Source organism: Cyprinodon tularosa, unplaced genomic scaffold (assembly GCF_016077235.1).
Source record: "Cyprinodon tularosa strain WSP-4 unplaced genomic scaffold, ASM1607723v1 ctg705, whole genome shotgun sequence".
Classification (NCBI taxonomy): Eukaryota; Metazoa; Chordata; class Actinopteri; order Cyprinodontiformes; family Cyprinodontidae; genus Cyprinodon; species Cyprinodon tularosa.
The window spans coordinates 337,835-360,818 of record NW_024039458.1 but is presented as its reverse complement, the minus strand read 5'-3'; the positions used below and the strand labels follow the sequence as shown (position 1 = coordinate 360,818).

The following is a 22,984-nucleotide window of genomic DNA, read 5'->3' as shown; positions in this document are numbered from 1 at the left end:
AATAAAGTGGCCGGTGAGTGTAAATTCAAAGAAAAAAAATATACACACAAATATACCTACTTTCAGTGGTGTCAAAAGTACACATTTGTTACTTAAGGATACTGCAGTTTAAAAACACTCAAGTTGAAGTATCAACTTGACCTCTTTACTCAAGTAAGAGTGGAAAACTTTGTGCTCCAAAAACTACTTAAAGAATAAAAGTATAAAGTAACCTTTAAAAATAACAGCCTGATGCCACTATATGAATTGTAAGCTCAATTTTTTGACTATTTCGGAAAATCCTTTGAGATAGGGCAAAGGATGAGGGAGGTCTTGTTGGTCTTCGTCTCTCGATACGCTCTCGCCTGTGTCCGACCTTTCAGACATTTCAACATCTTTTTCTGAATCCGACATTGTAGCATGGCATAGACAATTCACGTTTGCAGTTTGAACACCTTTTGATGATTTCCTTTAACTAACCAATGAGTGTATGTGTTATGACTCATCCAACACTAGTTTTCACCAGATGTAGATGGCACCAATGATCTGCTATGGGTGGCGCACATGACGTGAAATAAATGTGGCAACAGTAAGGTAGGAGTCTGATACCCTGCTGTGAGAAGCGGTGGAACTAGAAGTTGTCAACGCCACCTTGGGAATTGCACCCAAGGAAATTGACTACCAGTAGGCTCGAGGTTTGTGAGCAAAGAGAACAAGACTTTTCCAAGAAAATTAGTTGCATTTTATCGTTTCTTTTTTTTTTTCTTTAAAAAAAAAAAAAAAAGTCAAGACAAGGAAACACACTAGGAAGGGAGTGTACAGTACTGAGGCCTACCAGCAGGGGGAGAGTGGTTCAAATGGGAACTGGTTCCTAAAATAAAAGGATAAATCCAAAATAAGTCACCCCAAACACTTGTGAGCAGGCATTCAATCGTGAATAATAAAAAACAATCCCAACGGCCCCTTGCACGACACAGTTCCAGTCTCCCAGGAGGCCCCTCCCACTACCGTCAGCTCTCAGCCTGGAGAGAAAAGAATGGGGTTAAAGCAAATACAAGAAAACAAATATTACAATTTTAACTTGGCCAAAGACTAAAATGAGGTTATGTCCGACATGACCAATTAAAATCATCAATGCTTTAATACAGAGGTCTTCAACAGGGGCTCCGTGACCCCTAGGGGGTCCGCGGAGGTACTGCATGGGGGTCGCGAAACTTTTGGTTGATTCACCTTTTTTATTTTAATATTCCCTCCTGAATTGAAATGTCTTTAAATCCACATTAACATGGACTCAACACACTGTAGTAAACAGCAGAACATGTCTTTCAGTCATCAATGCTCACATTCAGCGACACACAGGAGCTCCTTCAAGCTGGGAACCATTTCATTCACAACAGCTGTCCCATCAACCAGGAATCAGAATCAGAAATACTTTAATAATCCCAGGGAGAAATTAATTTCTTTACATTACTCCATCTGTAATAGAGTGACAATAGCACCAGGTTGATATAACACAATTTCATACAACATTTATAATTAGGGTGTCCCTGCTCCATCTTGTCATCAGTTTGGGGGTCCTTGGCCTGGAAAACGTTGAAGACCCCTGCTTTAATAGAATAGTCTAGAAGAACCCCTGGTTGCTACCTACAACAAAACTGGGGGCCACACAAAATAGAACGTTCTAAAGGAAATACCAATGAACAAGATAAACTAAACCAAAAAAAAAAAAAAAAAAGAAAGAAAAAAGAAAGAAAACAGGGAAACAAAACAGCAGGGTCTCCAGCGAGCTGCAGCAGTGTCAGAGCTGGAATTAAATCAAAAGGTTAGTAGGTGATTTACAGAAGATGGAAGCCAGAGGAAACCATTGTCACCTACCAGAGCTGAATGACTTCACCTTAAATCAGAGGATCCTTTCCGGCCCACAGCATGTGTTCTATATATAAATAATTGTTATTTTTGCGTTATGGAGTTGTGTGGGTGCAATAAAACAATACCCGTTTTATGTCATCACAGCACTGGGGAGGGTGTATTACAGCCACACACCGGTTCAAAGCAGCAGACTCCCAGTGGTTTCTAGATTTAAACAAATCAAATCAAACACTAAATTTGTAGGTCTTATGCAGAAGGAGAAACATTACTTACTGATGTTAGAGCTTAAGACCTGCATGCTTTCCAACTGACCTTCCCAACAGCGTGTGACCAAATGCCAGCAGCAACCAGGTGAGAGAGTTTCCCTTTATACTCTCCAGCAATCATGAGGCAATTAGGGGGCCAGGTGTTCTGAATATTGGGGCAGGCTTCTTCCTGCTACATAAACATTAAACCGAAGCCAAAGGTAACGAGTAATGTTTGTTTTAAAAATATAAGGAATAGAAAGTACAGATACTTGTGTGAAAATGTAATGAGTAGAAGTCAGAAGTAGGAAGAAAAATAAGTAATGGAATAAAGTATAGATACCTAAAAAGTGTACTTAAGTAAAGTAACAAAGTATTTGTACTTTGTTACTTGACACCTCTGCATACTTATACATAACTTTGTATTCTACCTGTCTATCTCATATACATATTCACCCTCTCTTTAATCAAATTCTATGAAATAATTTAGTTTTCTTTAAAAAATCGAATAACTATTTGTATACGTTTACTCCCCAAATTCTTCCTCAAAATACCTTATAAATGAATCTTTTCCTAAATATATTCAAACTCTCTACTCATATCTTCTCTCGCTTTCATATTTCTGACATTCCAGTATAACATGTTCTATTGTTTCATATTTTCCACAGAAATCACATTTTCCAGCAGTATGCTTTTGAAAATTTTTAGCTTCAAAAATTACTTTTATTTTGAAAACAGGAAGTCGGCAGACTCTGTAGCCATTCTCTTCCGCCGCTTTTTTTTTTTTTTTTTTTACCGTAAAGTCTGTAGAAGGATGCACTTGAAATACTAAAGCGGCTTTCGCCGGTTGCTGCGTACCCGGGAGCAAAGAAGAGGTTTAACCGGAGCAAGGAAGAGGTTTAAACGGTGCTAAGAAGGGGTTTTAACCGTAGTGTCACTCGAATGTCCAACTCAAAACTAACGGTGACGGTGCGACTTCTTCGCTGAGCTGCTATCATCCCGAAGGCTAAAGTAAGGCTAAAACGTTGCATATTGGTGCTAACCGTTATAATAGCAGAAGTTAGCCTGTGGTTGTTTTCATATGTCGGACTTTGCTCGCTAGCTGCAACCTGTTTATTACACCAAGCTTTAAGACGTTTTCTTCACCAGCTAAACCACCGAGGTATCAGTAAGAAAAGTGAGCGGAAGTGGTTTTAAACTTTCCTTTGACTCGACTAATGTAACCTCTAGCTTGGGTGTTAGGAGTGGACACATAGAGGGGGGTTTATAACATATTTCTGAACATTTATTTGGAGCGGTTGACTTTCCAGGGCCAGTGTCCTAGTTGTTTTTAACGAGCCTGTATCGAGATAATCCGCCCTGCGTGGACAGAGGTAATTGGTTGAGGTAAAGGACTGCTGGAAGTTGAACGTCCCCCCTGTCTTGTGATTGTTGTGTTTTCAAACAGCTCCTGCAGGGATGGAAAACCCCGGATACGGCAGCGGCGGCTACGACGGGCTGCATCACCAAGGCGACGACGACGATGACGAGATGGTGGACATCGCCGGAGCCACGCTGGACTTTTCCTCCACGGATGACGTTCCTCCTCTCAGCTCAGGTAGGCTGGAGTGAAATTTGAAAAGTTCTCAAATGCCGTAAAGCAGGGGTAACCAATTAAAAAAACTGACATTTTTAATTATAATCTGTTACTTTAAACAGAATTTAACACTGAAATCAAATACGTTTTTTTATGCATCCTTCTTATACATTGAAATTTTGAATAAAACAAGTTTTCCCATTTCAAGATCTAAATTGTTTTTGAAGTAGAGAACAACAATCGTTCAGTTTGTCATATAGACAATTTCCAGATTCTCATATTTTATAAAACACCTGAAGTGACCGTTTGTTATTTATTTTTTATGGCTTAAAGGTGCAGTAGGAGATCCTTTCAGATGTGTTTTTTTTTTTCTTTTACCATGTGGCTTACAGATGTCCCTACAGCCGCTTAGCAAGCAGTGAAACAGATACCCCATTTACACTACCCTTGAAAAACCGATCCATGCCGAGACCGGTCCTTAGGCCTGTCACGATAACAAATTTTGCAGAAAGATTAATTGTCTCAAAAATTATTGCGATAAACGATAATATTGTTTGAAGACCTTTTTACACTGATTTGCCAAAGATAAACACACTTTATTTTCAAAAGAACACTTAACACTGGAACTGGTTAACAAAATAAAACAAGCAATAAAAATAAAATGGACTCTCAGTCTCTGTTAACTTAAAATACACTTGAATAAAAACTAATCACAAGATAAAACCACAGTGAAAATAAAAACGTATCTACAAAATATCACGTTGCTGATATGTATGTTTTCTGGGGAATTCATACTGTCTATCAAATGCCTGCAACATTTTTCAAAATGCCGGCTTTTCAACAATATTAAATGGAAGCATCTCTTTAGCAATTAAATGAACTATGCCGCCTGTGAGCGCACGGCCACGCGCCACTTTGCGCCGTCCTTTTTATATGCTGCCTGTCGATTAATTGCTTCAGTGATGGTGGACTGTCGCAAACTTGAAGACGCAGGCGGGCCACCGCTTGTAATTTTTGTTTCCAGCTGGAGAAACTTTGCTGGGTGGTTGTGCTTTAGGTGCATGCGTAGGTTGGTTGTATTGCTGCTCTTAGATGCTACTGTTTTATGACAAATGCGACATACTGGCTCACATAGGTTCACCTTGGTCATTTGGTTTGAATCCGAAATACTCCCACACGGCGGCTGTTGCGCTCGGCTTTCAAACCAGTTCCATTTCGAGCTTTTTCCCCCAACATAAGATGTGTTTTTTTTTTTTTTACCTCTAACTCTTCACGGGGCTCTAAAGCTGCAGAAGCACAAAATGATGCGAGCTGACTACCTGATGCGATAGTCCACTCCTCCCTCTTAAAAAATGAGGAAGGGGAGAGGTCAGTAGATAGCACCGGAGTTAAGCCTTTTCATCCAGCGTCATCAATGAAAGGAGAAAAACACAGGCAGAGACGATATAGATGATAAATTAAATGACGTGGTTAATTTTTTTTTATCGTGCGATTAATTGATTTATTGATTATCGCGACAGGCCTACCGGTCCGAGCTCGGATCAGTTAACCAAAAAATCGATTTGGCAATATACCGTGATTTTTGGCGTCCCAATATAATATTGATCCTTAAGTTTCTTATATCGATAAAAAGAAAAAAAATTAATTTTTACCTAAAACAATAGTGGAATATGCACTACGTCCACACCCCCACTCTGGTAGATGAGGCCTTGGAGAGCTTCTGCTGTCTATGTAGCAGATGCTGAGTGACTCCAACCCCAAACAACATGGCTACCAAAAAAACATAATAACTGAATGATGAATATCTTCTACGGAATATACAGCACTTGTTTTTAATTTTGACATTAGCTGGGTAGTATACCGCATTATATCTTGATATTCCAATTTGTGACAATATCGTATTGCGATGCGTATTGTGTCACAACACCTTTGGTAATACTTGATCCCTAGACCAGATGTACAGGGTGCTGGCCCCGGTTGCACCCTGGGTAGAACCGGCCATGCTTAGTCGGGTCCACTGGGGTACCAGCAATAATGGTAGGAATGTTAGGGATAATAAAAGTCCTACACATTGGCTGTGTTTTTGATCGCAAATGTGCGCAAAACAGTTTCCATATTCTGCTAAAAATGCAAACTTTTGCAACTGGAGTATTTCCATTAAATAACAAAATGCTGTTAAAATTTTTACCCAATTAACATGGAATCTATCCGTATTTCGGATGGCTGTTGTTCTGTTTAATTTAATTTTGTTATTCTATTTTGAAGGTTAATGGAAACGCAGCTAGTGACATATGAGTATTACAGTTTAGGTTCAGACTGCTACATCTGATGAAGACGAAAAAATGAAACATAAGGTTTCTCTTACTTATTAGGTTATATAACATCTCAGGTTACATAGAGGGACTCCATAGCAGTATTTTTACTAGGACTATGACTGAGACCTGCAATAGGAAATGAGTAATCACAAGTTTTATTGTTAATCAGCTTTAACAAGCCGATGATGTGGTCAGTTTTAGGTACATTAGAGTTTCTGAAATAGTAATACTTTTTTTTCTCTAAGCTCTTTTTCTCACTTAATCTGAGTGCTAAGCTTGTTGCTAAATATTCCCATGGCTTTGTTGTTTCCATATTTTTTCACTAAGGGCGACACGTTTCCTTAGATCCTTAAAAATATAATTTTTCAACCTGAAGAAAATTACTTTGTATTTGTAAACTCCCACATGGCTTCAACATTCGGTCAAAGCCAGTCATTCCCCAGATAGACACTGGGATTTGGTCTGGATTATACTGACGAAACGATCATTTCAAAGATTCTAAAAGCACAATTGTTTTTTGCAACCATATTCTTCTTTGAGTGTTTGCTAATCTCTTAAACCCATTTATGGTTCTCCTTAAGCGAAGGTAAAGAAACAAAAAGGAAGTTAATCGGAGCCAAATTCTTTCAAGTCCTCTGCTGCCTTTCATACATAAATGTGTTTTTATATAAATCATTCTTTCGTTTGTTTCCTGTTGGAAGGTGTTACTCCTAGGGCTGCAACAACGAATCGATAAAATCGATAAAAATCGACTTTTAAAAGCGTTGGCAACGAATTTCATCATCGATTAGTTGTGTCGCGCGATTATTGCGTCATCCGCCGCGCCGTCATCACTGCCTCTTGACTGAAAGAGGAAGAAAAAAAAATATGGCAGAGCGAGTCAGCGCCGCAGGTGCAGTGTTGCCAACTCAGCGACTTTTCAGACCCCTCCAGCGACTATTTTTCAAAAAGGCGACTAGCGACAAATCTGGCGACTTTTTTCGGTGTCACTGGCGGCTTTTGGAGACTCTTAGTGAAAGCATGTATCGTTCCTACTCTGCTGTGGGGCGACTCCCCCCACTCCCGCAGGAGTCCCTCTCAGCGCTGCAGTCAGACCCTCAGCGTCCAGACTGCAAATGAAGCGCGCATGCACCGGGATTGACGGCGCAAATTGATCACAATAATTAAAATAGCCTGCGCTTTGTAAAGCGAAAAAAGTGATAACATGCAACTTTTTTCAAAAGAAATTAACATGGCACGGAAGCACCATGTTTGTTTGGTTTTAAAGTGGGGAAACGTTAGTTTCTCAGGTAGCTCATCTGATGCTTTCCTTACCGTGTTAGTAGGTTACAGACAGTGATAAGGTTGGCTACTTATTTTACTTTTAATTTCATTTGAATTAGCTTAAGCAGCGTTTACATTTACTTTATAAATAAATTAACTTGCAAATTATGAGGGCAAGGCTTTTAAAGTTTAAATCTTCTGGCAAAGATAAAGAAAAGAAGATACTGCAATTTATGGAAGTAAAGCAGAATAAAATCCAGCAAGATCAGTAATATCTCAATTAATTAAATGCCACATTCCCATGTAAATATCTGTCTTTGGAGGATGTGTTTTTTAGCACCCCTAGTTCTCTCATTTTTATTCCAAATACAATTTATAATTTGAATCACAGGGCTATTTTTATCTCTATGGTTCAGTATTTTCTCAAGTAGCAACTTTAACTGCTATACTTTCCTGTCTTAAAAGGCAGAACTCTTCTAGTCTAAAAAACCTCATTTGTTGAAATGGGGGGGCTATTGTTTGAACCCCTTAGGGGCTTTTAAAAACAAAAATGTCTTTTTTTGCGCTTTATGAAACAAAGTAGCCTATATTTTGTGGATGTACAGCTACATTTCTCATGTAAGTTTGCGTAGTTTTAACACAAACATTTATTTTTCATATTGCACCAGTACAGTTAATGAGAAACCTGTACTTGTGTGCTTGTTTGTTCTGTCTAAAATGTTTATTTTGGAATAAAGAGGTTAATATAAAAAATATTTTTTGTCCGATTCATCGATTAATCGAAAAAATAATCGGCCGATTCATCGATTTTTAAAATAATCGTTAGTTGCAGCCCTAGTTACTCCACACCCTTCTTCTAAAGCATCTGAAAAAGAATCCTCTCTAGATTATCCCATATTTTCTCCCATTTATTTATATTGCGGAGGAAGCCTCCCCTCAGCATGATGCTGCCACCACCACTGGCGGTGGCAGGATTATTCAGGGCCCTGAAGCTCAATGAGATTGATGGTTGTAGCGAGGAATTGCTTGGAAAGCAGAAGTCTAAATTCTTCTGCAAGGCAACAGAGGTCCCTGCTTTTAACTTCACTTTAAGAAGCCACGCTCTATGCTTCTATGCCTCCCCGTAGCTGCCCGGTTACTGATGATGTCATCAGCAGGAAATCAAGTCTCTGTTCCTTGTTGTGAGGTGACATGAGATTGTTTATGGAAAGGTTGAAATGTTTGGCCAGCATGTTGAGTGTCGCGCTTCCTGTTTCTGAACGCTGCAGCTCATCGGCGATCTTTGCTGTGTCACAGATACCGATCAACAGCCTTATCATCCTTATGCAGATGCTGTTACGAGGAACTAGATGGTGAGAAGTATAAATTCAGGGCATGTACCTCTAAACATCGAGTTATAATCTCAATAAAACTACCAACACATACTTTCATTCCTTTTTTTTAATTAATGGTTCTTATTGTTTTATATACAAACAAATTCAAACTGTTGTTTTTTTGCCACAATCTGGTCAGTTAATAATTTTTTTCGATAAATCTTAAATATAAGAATGCGATCATTATATGAAAGTAGGAAAAAAAAAAAACCGGCCTCTGATTGGTTGTTAATCGGAACAAGTCGGCTGCAGACCAATTGCCTTCTCTTTAACTGTGGAAGCCCCGCCCACCTTGTTTGATGCATTAAGCTAAATTAAACTCATTTACTCAACTTTAAGCATAATAAGTAGTATCATTCAGTGGTTTTGAATTAATAGATCTTTGAGTTCAGAGTATCAGTTAATTTAAGTATTTGTTTTTGCATATCAGTAAGTTGTCAGAGTCTGGTTAATTCCTGGAAGTTTTCAGCTGCCTGGTTACTGGTGACCTCATGTACTTCTGGCTAACTTAAACAGAATAAAATGCATGTCAGCAGAAAGGAAGTTTTTAACTCAGAGCTGCTCCTGCTGTGTCAGCAGAAGGAAAAGGTCAACGTGGATCTATCTTGGTTAAAACTAAACTCCACGTGTTTTTAGAAATGAGGAAGTTTTTGAATTAAAACCAGAACTGCTGTCTGGTTGGTGAATTTATGTGTATTTAGAAATACTCTGACCCCCTGTTTGTGATTCTTTTGATTTTACTCACACTCTCCCTTCTCCTTTTTGAACCTTAAAGCTTATAACAATGTAGTGACCATCGGTTAACCTTCCAGGCTGCTTCTCATTAAAGCTTGATTTTTGTTTTTAGAAATGACAACTTATTAGGGAGCCAAATTCTGTTGAATAGGAACTCTTTGTTACTATTTTTTTTTTTTTTCTTAGCCTTTACGTGACAGATCCAACCCATCGCTGACTGTTTCATCACTATATGCGCTGACCTTCAGGTCTTAATCTGATTGATTAAGATTAACAACTGTTAGATTGTATGGACGAGGGCTGAAAAAGTTATTGGATAATATTATCAATAATTAATCATGATTAATTGATTATTTAAATAATCGTCAACTATTTTAGTAATCGATTAATCGTAAACTGGAGAGTAGAGACTCTAAAACATGCCTTTATCTGACAGAGCAAACGACCAATTATACCAAAAATGTTAAAAGAAAATGTCAACATTTATACATTTAAGATAAAAATCTTTCCTTCTGTCGATATGCTCTATCCAGAAAAGTTTCACATGGTTTAATTTAGCAAAAGTCTTCTTTAAGGAACGTTTTGCTATCCGAGTATTAATCAATTAATTGGAAAAATAATCCATAGGTTAATCGATTTGCAAATGAATTGTTAGTTGCAGCCGTAGTATTGACAGACCTTTATAACTCTTCCCTGGTTTTACGTTGCCAATTACTTTAATCCTAAAGAGCAGCATTGAGCTAAAACTCTACTTTCATGGATATAAATTTGGTGCTTTTGATGAGCTGCATCCTCTGAAAGCAGATATAGTTTATAAAGACAGAGTTTCTGTTGTAGTTTTAGATTTAATTCAGATTCTTATTGGCATCGTATTTCAGAGCAATCTTAGATGATCATCAGCCTATGTTGGTACGAATAAGATGGGTACAGAAATGTTTATTAGTTGGAGTCTGAGTTTATTACCTGGCTGCTTCTCTTCTGGCGCCATCAGGTCTCTAACCCCGAACTCTTTGCTTTCTCCAGCTCGTTTTTGCAGACGTGCTCAGGGTTAGTGAGATTGACAGGCTTGGTCAGCACACAGGCCTTTTTTTTTATTCTGGATATCACCAGGCGTTCTCTGGGTCACTCCTGAACCCAAACTTTAAGAGTTTTCCTGCTCTAGTTTAGAAATCTTAGTGTTCTCAGTATGGGGTTGCATCTTTCCTTCCTCGCCTTGTCAGAGAAATAAATCCCAAAGGTTTGTTCTGTCATCACCCTGTCTAAATGTGGGGATGGTTTAATAAAAGGGGGAGGTTTTATCCACACATAGATCACAGTGGCTCTGCACTTTGCTTCAGATCTGACAGTTTTGCCTCCTTTGATGTGGAAGTTATTACTAGGCTCCTTTAGCTCCTTTTTGCTTCAGTGTGATCGTTCAGCAGCAGCTGGTTCCTGCTGATAGTGACCAGCAGAGGTCAGGCTTCTTTGGTTTAAACAGACACTCAGATGAACTGCCTCTGCTTCAGATCCTTTATTTGCTATTCTTCAGTATGTTTGATACCAGATTTGCTTACATGTCTCATTTTACTGCTGACAATCTCAACTGTGTAAACACGTTTGTTGGATTTATTGCCGGCAGTGAGCAAATAAAAAAAAAAAAATGCAGTTATTTTCCTGTAATGAGTTTATTGCTTGGTATATTGACTCAACGTCCTCTGAGTGGGTCATACAGTGGATTAGTCACACCGTGGACCTGTTGTCTCAATAATCACTGACAGTATTTTTATGGTAGGACGGTAGGAATCAAGACACAGGGAAAATACCAGGAATTATGGGTCGCACGACATCAGAGAAACACGTAATCCTGTTTTAGATAATTGCCAGACTGTCTGTTACATTTAGGCCACATTTTGTGACATTCTTTGTGAGGCAGCTTAGCCACCTAATCTGTTTTATTTAAAGTAAATAGTGGTTAAAAAAAAAAAAAAAAAAAACCTAACATGCAAAATTTCACTTTTGCCAAATTCTTTTTGACCAAATTTTGCAACAGAGCTGTTGTTTGAAATTGTGCAGCTGCAAAAATTGACGACGCGTCGGTGATTGTAATTCCAATGTATCACGCAGCTCCACCATGTTGTAAGAAGAAATTAGCAGGATTATACTAAATCTGTCATCTCCATCTGTGGATTTTTTCGGCTGATTACTTTCCAGATTAAACTTTTAAAGCCGTGCATACACTGTACGATTATTTTCAATTGTTGAACGCAGCTACTGCTCACACTGTATGACGAAACCACGGGGTTTAAAAGTTCACAGCTCATGATGTATGTTCTCACACTGTGCGACCCGATGATCTAATGCGATCTACCTGCTCACATTGTACGTCATTGTACGGACTCAGCTCTGCAGTGAGGTGACGCTACTTGGACTTGTCTTTAGGGAAGCCAAATGAGTAGAAGAGGAATATAAAGCTCACTAGAGTGAAACGCGCTGCCTTGGCAATTTGTGCAATTTTCTGCTGAAAGCCCTAAAAAGAAAAGGCAATGACCTATTTTGACAAACACATGGCTGATCAAACATGGCTACTACGGTCTGTCAATTTTACAGAAAGAATTCCATTTCACTCGCCCCCCCCCCGCCATGCTTCTGTGTTTCCGTCTGAGAGGAGAAAGAAGAAGGAGAATCCTTGTTAGTGCACTGAGTGATTTACCCACAACGGCTGACTGAATCAAGCATGTTTGACTTTATCCAGACCTTATGATTCCTGATCAGGAGGTGGTCGTGAGAGGCTGATCGCCCGTCATGCAATACACGACGTACGATTAGGCTGAAAGTCAACCTGATTGAAAAATTCTCGCACGACTGGATAATCGTCCCAGAAAGGGCAGAAAAATCATACCGTGTATGTCGGGCTTAAGTCAGAGGGAGCATGTGAAGTTGTCCATTTATAATAACTGACTGTGGCGATTGCTGCACCGATTACAAACCACATGGTCAAAAGGGGAGAGAAAAGCCAGTGTAGCATTTAAAATGGTCCCCTGCTCTTCTTTTTTATCAGTCTTAAGCATGAACAAATAAAAGCCAATGTAATGATAGAAACCTTAAATAACATGCTGCTGTCATTTTCATCTCTGATGTTGCTGCTATTTTCAAAAATCCATTACTGTAAAAATGTCCATAGCTGCATATTGGTTATTAATTCTCCAGGTGCACAGTTTGATATTGTTAAAAAACTTTACAGTACAGTATTTTATTGTTTATATTTCAACTCTTTCCTATTATGTTACTCTTGTACTTTTTTTTTCTAAGGTCCAAGTTTGTGTAACCATTTTCAAAAATCTTGCTGCTGCTGTAAATTTGCCCAGTGTGGACATTTTCTATTCTATAAAATGGGTAGAAAGATATAAGTAAATGCAAAATTTGTAATATTCAACAACAAAAAATACTTAATTAAGCAAATTTAGCAAAACGGTAATAAAAATGAATAATAAAAAAAAAAAGATTTATATTCCCCACACTGCATATATATTAGAATCTGTCCTTAAATTCCAACCAAACCCATTTACACAGTAACAGATTAAAACCTTTAGATAAATCAAACATTACCGCCACATATCTGACTCTATAACCATTAAAACAACTATTTTCATTCATTTTAGACGGAACTATTCACAGACTTATATTACATTAAACTCAACTTCCAATTTTCACCACTGTTCGGTGCCAAGTACTATTTCCTCTGATGAAGGAGTGGCCGGCTTGCTTGATCTCGCAATGAATTCTGGGATATCCAAGTATAGCGGGCAAAAAATCGGGCAAAAAGAAGAACACATTTTAAGGCCGCATAACGAGGAATCTTGAATCCGACCAGACCTCGGCGTTGCGCTATGATGTAATCATCCTTCAAATCTGGTCTGCTGAGGACGCAGCCCGTGACTTCGAACAGAGCAATTATTTCAGTGCGGTAGCTGTTTTTTCATGTGACAGGGATTGTGATGCAGCTCAGGATTGGGAGTCTTTAACTGTAGCAGAGAAGAATGTCAGTATTGTGGTTGTTCATGGTGTCCAGAGGGGTATGGAAATGTGTGTGTGTGTGTATATATATATATATATATATATATATATATATATATATATATATATATATATATATGATTGAGCTCAGCAATAAGGGTTAAAAATCCAATCTACAATCTTTTTTTCCACAAAATATGATTGAATGATTTATTTATTTAATTTTCTCCCTTAAGTTTTATGACTTACGTTACTTTCATAAACCCGCTTTTATCATCCCTTTTGGGAGGTGACCTTGATTTACAGAACAACGAAATTCGAACTATGAAATGCTTGTTTAACTATAAAATATAACAAACTAGGTGTTAACAGCAAATGGTGTCTCACAGTAAGCTAGTTTATCAGTTATAAATAAGAAAAAAAGAGATGAACTGATGTCGCCCTGAGCTATGGAAGCCCAGGAGTTGATTGTTGAATAGAACATCCAGATATTACTAACATTAAATCTATATAAACTGAAAATTTAAATAATCCAACCAGCTCTAAGGTTTGGTATCAGTGATTGACCAAAACAGCAATATTTTTATCTGATATTGATTAGATCCCAGATTCTAATATCAGTGTGTCCCGTAATAAGACCTTCAAATTATCACTAAGGGTCTAAATTAAAGTTTTATGTTTACTTTAAAAGAATCTGAAAATCTGACAGCAATTGTCTCACTATAATCAAGTATTAATGAGGAACTTTATGCTCCTTTTGGCTTTGGATCGGTGCACCGCTCACCATTTATTCTGAAGCTTTTCAAGGCTCAATTGATTCTCTCCACTGAGGCTGCCGCTTGACTTCCTCTCTTGCTTAGAAAATTACTGTCTTGTGCAGAAGAAAACACATGAAATCTAATCATCTGAACTTTTTTCATCTTAATTCAATTTCCTCTGCTCTTGTAAAAGTGGGTAAAAAACCAGAGGCTCAGCAGAGTCCTCACAGCCACGGATATAAACATGTTCTAGAAATTCCTGCATGTAGTCAGCCGTCATAGAGGTCACATGAAATGCTGGTTCCCATGGCGATTGGACTTTAAGAGTTCAGAGTTCAAACTTTAGCTTTAACCTCTGTTTTCACATGTCTTTCTACCCGCCTTTTTTTGGTTTGTTGTTATTTTAATGTGCGTGTGTCCCAGCGATCCACGCTGCGTATGTTCTAGGACGCACCGATGCAGAGATGGGTTCAAGAGGCTGATTCTAAATGACCTGAAAGTCAGTGAAGGAGTCTCTATCTACAGAAGTTTTCAAATGTCTCATTTTAAACAAACTGATGTTTAAATAAATGTTTTCTCACAGGGTGTTCCGTGTTGGTAAACTGTAGGGAGGAGATGTCCTCTTACGTCTTTCTGAGAGAGGAAAGGTTCTGGAAGGTAGTGAGGGGTCAGTAGAGATGACATCATAAGGAGGCTGAAGGAAAACCTCCCAGTGTGGGACAAATGATTGAATGTTGATGGGAGAAATGGTGGTGAAAGCGTTTTGTTTCTAGTTAAACACTAACTTTCTTAATAGGCTTCTCTGAGGCCCTTCCCTGGGTGTCCAACATCATTTTTATTTTACCCTTCATATGCATTCTGTCTGTCTACGTCCGTACGTACGTACAGACACACATATGTATTCACATTTTAATAAGTAAAGGGCACTTTAAAAACAAAAAACTAAGTCCAACTATGTCTACACTGATACAGGGAAAAGTTCTGATTTCCTGATTATTTATTCAAGTTGCTCTGGAGCTTTGAGTAGCCTTTCTGTGGTGAGCTAGCATCAATTATTTACATTGAGAGCATAGGTGACATCACACCAGACGCTCGTGTCTGCATGAGAGAGACAGATGGATAAATCAAAGCCACTTCCTGTTGGATGAAGTGTCACTCCCTGTTTAGTAGTAACATCCTGAGCAAACAGTCGACCATCGTCTTTGTTAAAAACAAAATACAGTCTCCTTTTGAATCGGCTTTAAGCTTTAGTTTTTATTTTCTGCTTCCTTTTTCCTTATTTTTAAACACCTGGCTATGGTGAAATTTCCTCCCTTCGACTATTATCAGCAACAGCATCCACACTGAAGAGCGATGAAACTCAAACAAGTCGCCCAAGCACTGTTGCTCTTAAATAAAATAATAAAAAAAATATATATAAATATATATATATATATATATATATGCTAAAGAGAGTCTACATTATATCAACGAGGGGGGAGGAAAAACTTAATATTACTAACTAATTAATGTTATTAGAACTTTGTTGCTGTTTGTTTTGGTTTATAACTAAAATCTCCTTTTTATTTACGTCTGTCTGTCAGTTTATTGTCCTTTCATTCATTAATGCTCAATGCATTAATACTAAGTAGACCAATAGTTTCAATGTTATTCTCTGCACTTTGTTTTTAGTTGAACGAAAGAAAGATTAATGTTTGAAGAGTGATGATCCTTTAGCTTTTTTTTTTTCTGTTGGACTCTAAAGTACTGCCTTAATCTGAACACACGCAGCATTTTGGGGGGAAAAAATGAAATTGATCAAAGAAAAGTAGAAATCATTAACCGTCAGGAAAAGTCCGATCGATGCATCTTTGCAGAGCTCCAGTAATGCTGCAGCCTGATCTGCCTGAAGCGAGATCCACTGGAAGATGTGGGAATGTTTACTTCAAGCTCACAGGGCGATTAGATCCCAGGAAAGTGTGTCACTGTTGTGTACCTTCTGATAGCACAGCTTTTTCTTCTTATCATGAACCCTTAAAGCAGTGAAACTTTGAGCCCTTGAGTGATCCCGATTCTTTATTTCAGTTTCTGATCATTGTGTCAATGAATAAACCGTGAAGAAAATGCTTTGATTTGCAGAACTGACCAAGTACCAGGTAGGCTCACCCTGTTATACAGCATGTACTCCCCCGTGTGATATAGCATCTCACTCTCAGCCTCCCAAGCATACAGTAAGCTCATTACCCAAGCTCTGTAAAAATAGTTCAGCAAATCACCATCCACTTCCCAGACAGATTAGCCAATCATGACTCACTTCCAGAGTCCTCTGGTTACTTTAGGGAGGGACCTGTAGGGTAGGTGGAAGGGGGGGAGTTCCTCAGACAGAGAGGAGGGAAGATACTTCCAGTTGGAGTCGGATACAGTGAGGGGGGCGAGCTTGTGGCTGGAAATGAGAGATGGGCTGGGAGTTGTGGAGTAGGCAGCTGGATGAGGAGGAGCTGGTGGTGAACGGTGAGTTTAAGGCGCCTCATTCTGCCTCGCTGATGTAGCTTTTCTTGTTGGACCGCTTTACAGATCTCCTACCGGGAGAACAAGTCGTTTGGATCCGTCCATCACTTTCTCTACAGCCGCCAAGGCTCCCTGAGGTGGATCCGCCTGGTTGGCTGCTTCCTGTGTCTAAATCATGTTTATGTTGTTAATGTGCGGGCCTGGCTGTGCACATGTGGCGGCGACTTCAACTTTACCACAGCAGAGCTTAATCATTAAGAACATTTACTGCCCATCATGTGATTTGGGTCTTGTAACTACTTGAGGTTGCACAATAGACAAAGGGGCTCAACTAAGATAAAGGCTTTATAAGAATCCCGACTATCTTATCTGCTTGTTTTTTTGTAGATTGTTGATGTTTTGTTTCTTATGCATCTCTGAAGTTTTTTTTTGTTCTTACTACAGCTTTAATCCTCTAGCTGTAGTTTATTTGTTAATTTCAGGGATGTTTTTCTTTGGTGGTTAGCTTATTAGGTCCTAAAGAAGCCAGATTTATGAGATTAAACCTGATTATTTTCTCAAGGCTTCACTGACAAAGCTAATGCTGAGTCCATATACAGGCCGTTTCAAGCAGGACACAAGTAAATACTTTTATTAAGAGTTATATTGTTATAAGCTTGACTGATTAGACTGTTTATTAGAAATGTCCCTTCAATGTTGTCTTTTTATTACTTTTCCTTATTTCAGGAGAGAAAAAGTAACTTAAAGGGCTTAGATTTGTTTTTCTAAAGAAATATTCATAGTAATCTTAGTGAGTTAGAATAGAATAGAAAATTCCTTTATTGTCCCACAATGGGGAAATTGTGGTGTTATAGCAGCATAAGTGGTCACACAATGTGGACTTTAGAAAGTGCAGAGTTACTACATTTCTTTTTCTTTTTTACATTAATAAAGTATTTTTGAATTGTATGAATCACATGCAAGTATTAAGAACAGGGTTTTCAAAGACACCAGCTTGTGGTGCTTGTTTTCTAACACGTCTCCCTCGCCACATCACTGCTATCGGTCTCTGAATGGAGGCGTTTTAACGTAGACTTGAGATGCACCGATCAGTTTCCTGATTGTTTTCCTATCCAGTTTTTGTAGCTCATGCCTATTTTAGCTGTTTCACTTTCCATTCAAGCTCTATTCTAATAGCAATTTATCTCTTGAATTTATTAGTAGTAGGGTTGATGCCACACTGTGTGCTCAATAGATCAGTCAAAGTAACATTTAGGGTTTATTTTTTCGTAAATAATGTTGAAAATGATGTTTTTAAGTTCCTTGGTTGTTCAGTGAACATATTTGTTTGCCATTAGCATGATTAGCACAGCTAGCTTTACGACACTAAACTGTAGTCTCTGCTTAATTTATTAGTGATTTATTTGATCCTGAAATTTGAATTTTCCTTATTTGCTAAGATATTTAAATCTAATTAAAAGGATGAAAGATGCCACTTACAAACTGGTGAGTAAGCTGGCAGTAATCTGGCCGGATTTTACCGATACTTTTTTAGCCTCCTACTTACACCCTCTTTGTTTCCTGTGGCTTTATTTTCACCCTGCTGGCACTGAATGTGGGTTTGTTTGACTCTTCTTCACAGGAAAACCAATGTAGCTGTTTTTTTTAAAGTTAGCAAGGCATGGTAACACTTTAACATTGTGCGTCTACCAATAAGCAAATGATTTGACTTTGGGTTTGGTAGTCGCTCAAACAAAAAAAATTGAATGTTTCCAGTAACCACTCTGAAAATCAGACATTTTTATAATGGTATTATTTATCAGTGTATTTTATTATATTATAACTGACTATACATATTTCGGCCGATTGCATTTCACAGTTCTAAGTTGTCCAGCGTTAGAAGCTAAACATTTCTGTCCTAATTTTGCACCGTATGCTGTCAGAGTGAAAGTAGGCTCAGCCCTCCTGGACTGACTCGTTTTTCATCTGCTTTAGTTCATTCCCTTCACATGCACCAGTTTAACCTGTCGGTTAAGGTGACGGCTGAAAAAGCTCCTTTTGTTTTTAACTCCCAGTGACGTCGTTCCACATAGCTGGAATATTTATTAGCGATGGACCTGCATGGAGTGAATAATTTTCAACTGCGAAGTGTGAGGGAATTTTTAATCACAACTGAATTTCTGGAGCTTTGGGAATGTCTTTAGATTCTGAAATATGCTCCAGTTGAAACTCAGTCGCTATGAAATCACTTAGATCAAATATTATTAAAGCGATAGCTCCACTCCAGGTAAATATACATTATGGGTCATGGTGGATTCCATTCAAGTTTGATCCTTTAACACAAAATAAACTTTTTAAGTCTCACTATTCACAATGACGGGTTAATCCCTCCTCTTTTATCTCTACTTTTCACCCTGTGGGGACACAACTTCCCTACTTCCTGAACTTAAGGAGCTCTTTTGTGTCCCGTCTTTCATTATTGGATGGACTGATTAATCCAGGTGTGCCTGACCTTAGTACCCATTGGCTAAACACACCTGTATTAATCAGTCCATCCAATAATGAAAGACGGGACACAAAAGAGCACAAAAGTTCAGGAAGTAGTAGAGTTGTGCATAGAGGCCATTGCTGAAGAAAGAGCTTCTGTAAACTGTCACAGCTTTTTAAAATTTTCTTATTTATTTTGGCCTCAATTCCCAATTGTGTCATTGTTAGGAATCTTGAGGTTGTTTCTCCTTGAGCACTTTTTTGCACCAATGTGTTCCTTCTTCTATCAATCAGCTCTTAAAATAATCTCGGCTCCAAAATGTGAAAGCAAAAGATTTGTTTGAAGGACTGAAACAAGACATAAATGTTTTTTTTAAAACCAAATTGCTCATTTAGAGATTAATGATAAATCAGGTTAAGGTTAATGGTGTGTTCATACTGCACGCATTAGCTGTAGCAAAAGCGGTGGATTCACGTAGAATCCCTATACAAACCAGGCTGATTGTGGGGGGCTAATTGTAGGCGAAGCTTTTTCTTAGAATGGAATATAGAGATAAATTATATCAAAAAAGGTAGAAAAAAGAAAAAGGATTCCGCTCCAGAGGTCTTTAGGTGGCTTTAAAAAGCAGTTTTTATTTAGTCCTATAAGAAGTGTTAATCATCCTCACTTGCCTCCTGCACAAAGTCCAGTCTGTCACTGCCAACTGCCCAGCATCGCTGCTTTCTGAGGGGGCAGATTTCCAAGGTAGTCCCGCCGAATCCTTTTTTTTTTCTTTTTTTTTTCTCCCAGGGTTTTATTGTCATTACTCTGTCACAAGTACAGATTAACGACATTAACTCTTTGAATTTAACCCTTCCCCTTCGGGTGCAGTGGGCTGCCAATGTGCAGAGCTCGGGGAGCAGTGTGGGGGTTAAGGTTCTTTGCTCAGGGACCCAGAGTGGCAGTCTGTGGGAGTGGGGCTTGACCTCAGAACCTCTGGATTCCAAGTGCTCTGCCCAAACAACTAGGCCACCACTTCTCAATCAGAACTGCATCTGGATGTACCTTTTCCAATCACCCACCATGTACCTTTGATCCTCAGCAGCTACCTCAATCAGCTGCAGTTTAGCCGGCGGGCTTCTCTAATCTACCACTGTGCTCCTCTGCTCTCTTCTTGAGCTACCTTGTCTTCCTGCTCTGGTATGCTGTCTGCCTAGGGGCTCCTCTGATCTACTGCTGTGGTTCTTTAATGCCAGAGGGGGAACAGCCCACCCCCTTTGCTGTGACAATTCGCCGGTTGCTGAGCACCACTGATTGACTGGTGCAAGTCTACTAATTTGGTTTGAAAGCTGTTCAAAATGGAGAGTAGCTATTGTATTTTTTTGTTGTTTCCTTTTTTTTATTATCTTTGGTTTAACTGTTAGACATTTTTAAATCCTGAGCTGAGGTTTAGAGTTAGCTGGAGTTTTATAAGACACAGAAACCCTGTAGCTCAAGGCCCAACTTATTTCTCCAAAAAATGTCAGCCTTCTCCAATAAATCATTAAACTAAGCCATCAGGTATCACACCTACAAATGCACTGTTTCTATGTTTTCTACGTACATGTTTGACGATCAGGATTCTTTTAAAGTCAGATACTAATACTGCTGAGCTACCATGTGCTCAGCTATAACATCTATGCTGAAAATGTATTTAATTCTCTCTGTAGTCAAACTGTGATGGATTTAAGTGCATCGTCTGCGTAGCGCATTATTCATTTCTGTCAGGGAAGACCTGTGCAATGTTAAACTGCACTTTACTGCACCATCTAATGGAAAATACACTGTGTGTGAGAGGGAATGCAGCACTGGCTCTCATAACTCTGTGTGACTGATAGACTTCATATGGCTTCAGGTCAATAACGTAAGAAATGACCCATTATAACAGAAGGAAGAAGCCAGAACCCATCAGTTGATCATGACTGAGACTCAGCTCTACCTTAATATCTCTCTTCCCCCAGAAGAGTATGATGAGCACAGCAGCAGCAGCAGAGCAGCCGGGATGAACGGGATCGGCCACACTAAGCTGGTGGACCCTTTAGAAGACCCCCTGCCTGGAGTGGGCACCTATGAAGACTTCAACACCATCGACTGGGTCAGGGAGAAGAGCAAGGACCGGGACAGGCACAGAGAGGTACGGAGGAACACGAAGTACAAATGGAGCGAGATAAAACAGAAACCTGGCATAAAGAAGTGTTGACTTTCTGATTAGGAGCTATGTTTGTTCTGTTGGAGGTGCTGGCAGCAGGGAGCTATTAAAACAGGCTTCAGTTTCAGGCCTTTTTTCACTGATAACCATTACAGTGATATTTAAAGTGAGTCAATGTCTTCAATTTCTGTTGTTATGCAGATCACCAATAAAAGCCGAGAGTCGACTGTGGCCCTGCTGCACAGCGTCAGCGATGCCTTCTCTGGATGGCTGCTCATGCTGCTGGTGGGACTCATGGCAGGTACTTTACACTCTCCTCCTGACAGAATCACCTGGTTATATCAGTGGTAGGTAGATGGACATTAGATCTAATCGGATTCTTATTTTAATGAAAGATCAGAATATATCCAGATAAGCTGAGGTGAAATTAACAGTTTAAAGCCTGCAGATAAATCTAGGTAGAGTTTAATTTAGAAGATGGATTCTCTACTGTGGTTCTTTGGTTCATTACTGCTATAGCAGCTGTTTTTAGAGCCCACCTGGTGACCACAGCAGGTGGAGAGGCAGGAAATGGAATTGGGATAACAGTGAAAACAGATTATTTATTATGAACCTGATGAATCAAGGGACTCAGAGTACCTGGCAGCAGTGCTGCCCAGGTACCCAATCATCCTGCTTGGAAGCTTCAACAGTGACACCTGGAGAACTTGATTACCCAACATCCCAACACTGCTAGCTTACACAGATCTAAACCTAAATGGCTTTTTTTTTTCTTTAATTGGGCTTCTGTCTAAACAACCATACCGGTCGTGTAGGGCCCAATAACACTGTGGCAATTTAGCCAGCGTGTGCCTGTCGTACGAAAAATGTGGCAAAAAAGCTGGCATACGTTGTATAAGTTATGAGCACGGTGAAGCACGCTGGCACACATCGACATACGGCAAGTACGTTGAGAAGCTTTGTGTGTGCTCAAAATTTTTTGACGTATGCCACATGTGGTGGATAAGTTACAGGTACGTTATATGATCGTTAACAGAAGTTAAGAGTAAGTTACTCATAAGTCATGGCGTCTAGCTTATCCAAAACCTATGAGTAACTTGTGCATAGCTTATGCGTAACTTATCCAGAACGTCTCTCCAACACATATTTGACGTGTTCCTGACGACCGCTGAACGTGTTTCTAACGTACAGCTACTGTTTAATGGCGTATTGGCAGCGTTTTGGTATAAAAGGGGGTTCACAGGAGGAAACCGTGAGTTACCCAGACTGCTTCCTCATCAGAGGGTGAGCGAGAAGATGATGGCTCCTTCCTGCGTTCACGCTCACAGCCAACAAACTTCCTAGTAGACATGATACTGAATCTGCTGCGACTGTAAACCTTCTTTCTTTCTTTTTAGTTTTTATTTTCATTTCTTCTTTTTTTTTTGGCAGGTGGTAACAGCAGCTAGCTTAAAACCGGGATAAGAGACATCTTTTGATGCAGGCCGAGCGCCTCCTGGCGCATTGCTGCTCCTCTCAGGACACTGGCTTGTAGGGCTGGGCGATAAGATGATACATATCGTACGGACGATAGAAAAGTGTCTATCGTGCTAATTCTATTCTATCGTTTCTATCGACACAATTGTATCTCGTATTCATGCAAATATTTCCCATGGTAGACTACGACAATCGTATTAGTGTAGCCACGTAGCCTACACACAGCTTATAAGTGATAAACAAGATTATTTTTTTTTAATCCACAAAGAAGCGCCGTCCTG

At 39.2% G+C, this 22,984-nt stretch overlaps 1 protein-coding gene across 2 annotated transcripts in view; it reads left to right on the top strand.

Annotated features, from left to right (window-relative positions):
• Positions 1 to 2,888: 2,888 nt before the first annotated feature.
• clcn5b (chloride channel, voltage-sensitive 5b) overlaps positions 2,889 to 22,984 on the top strand; it is a 44,208-nt gene continuing 24,112 nt past the window's right edge. The window contains exons 1-4 of one of the 2 annotated variants that reach the window (XM_038268613.1): positions 2,889 to 3,104; positions 3,541 to 3,690; positions 21,040 to 21,212; positions 21,429 to 21,528. In XM_038268613.1, coding sequence (XP_038124541.1) covers positions 3,552 to 3,690; positions 21,040 to 21,212; positions 21,429 to 21,528 — 412 coding nt within the window. In that variant the 5' untranslated portion in view covers positions 2,889 to 3,104; positions 3,541 to 3,551. Of the gene's footprint in view, positions 3,105 to 3,540; positions 3,691 to 16,454; positions 16,597 to 21,039; positions 21,213 to 21,428; positions 21,529 to 22,984 lie in introns of those variants that run through there. The other variant, XM_038268614.1, reaches the window with a different exon arrangement.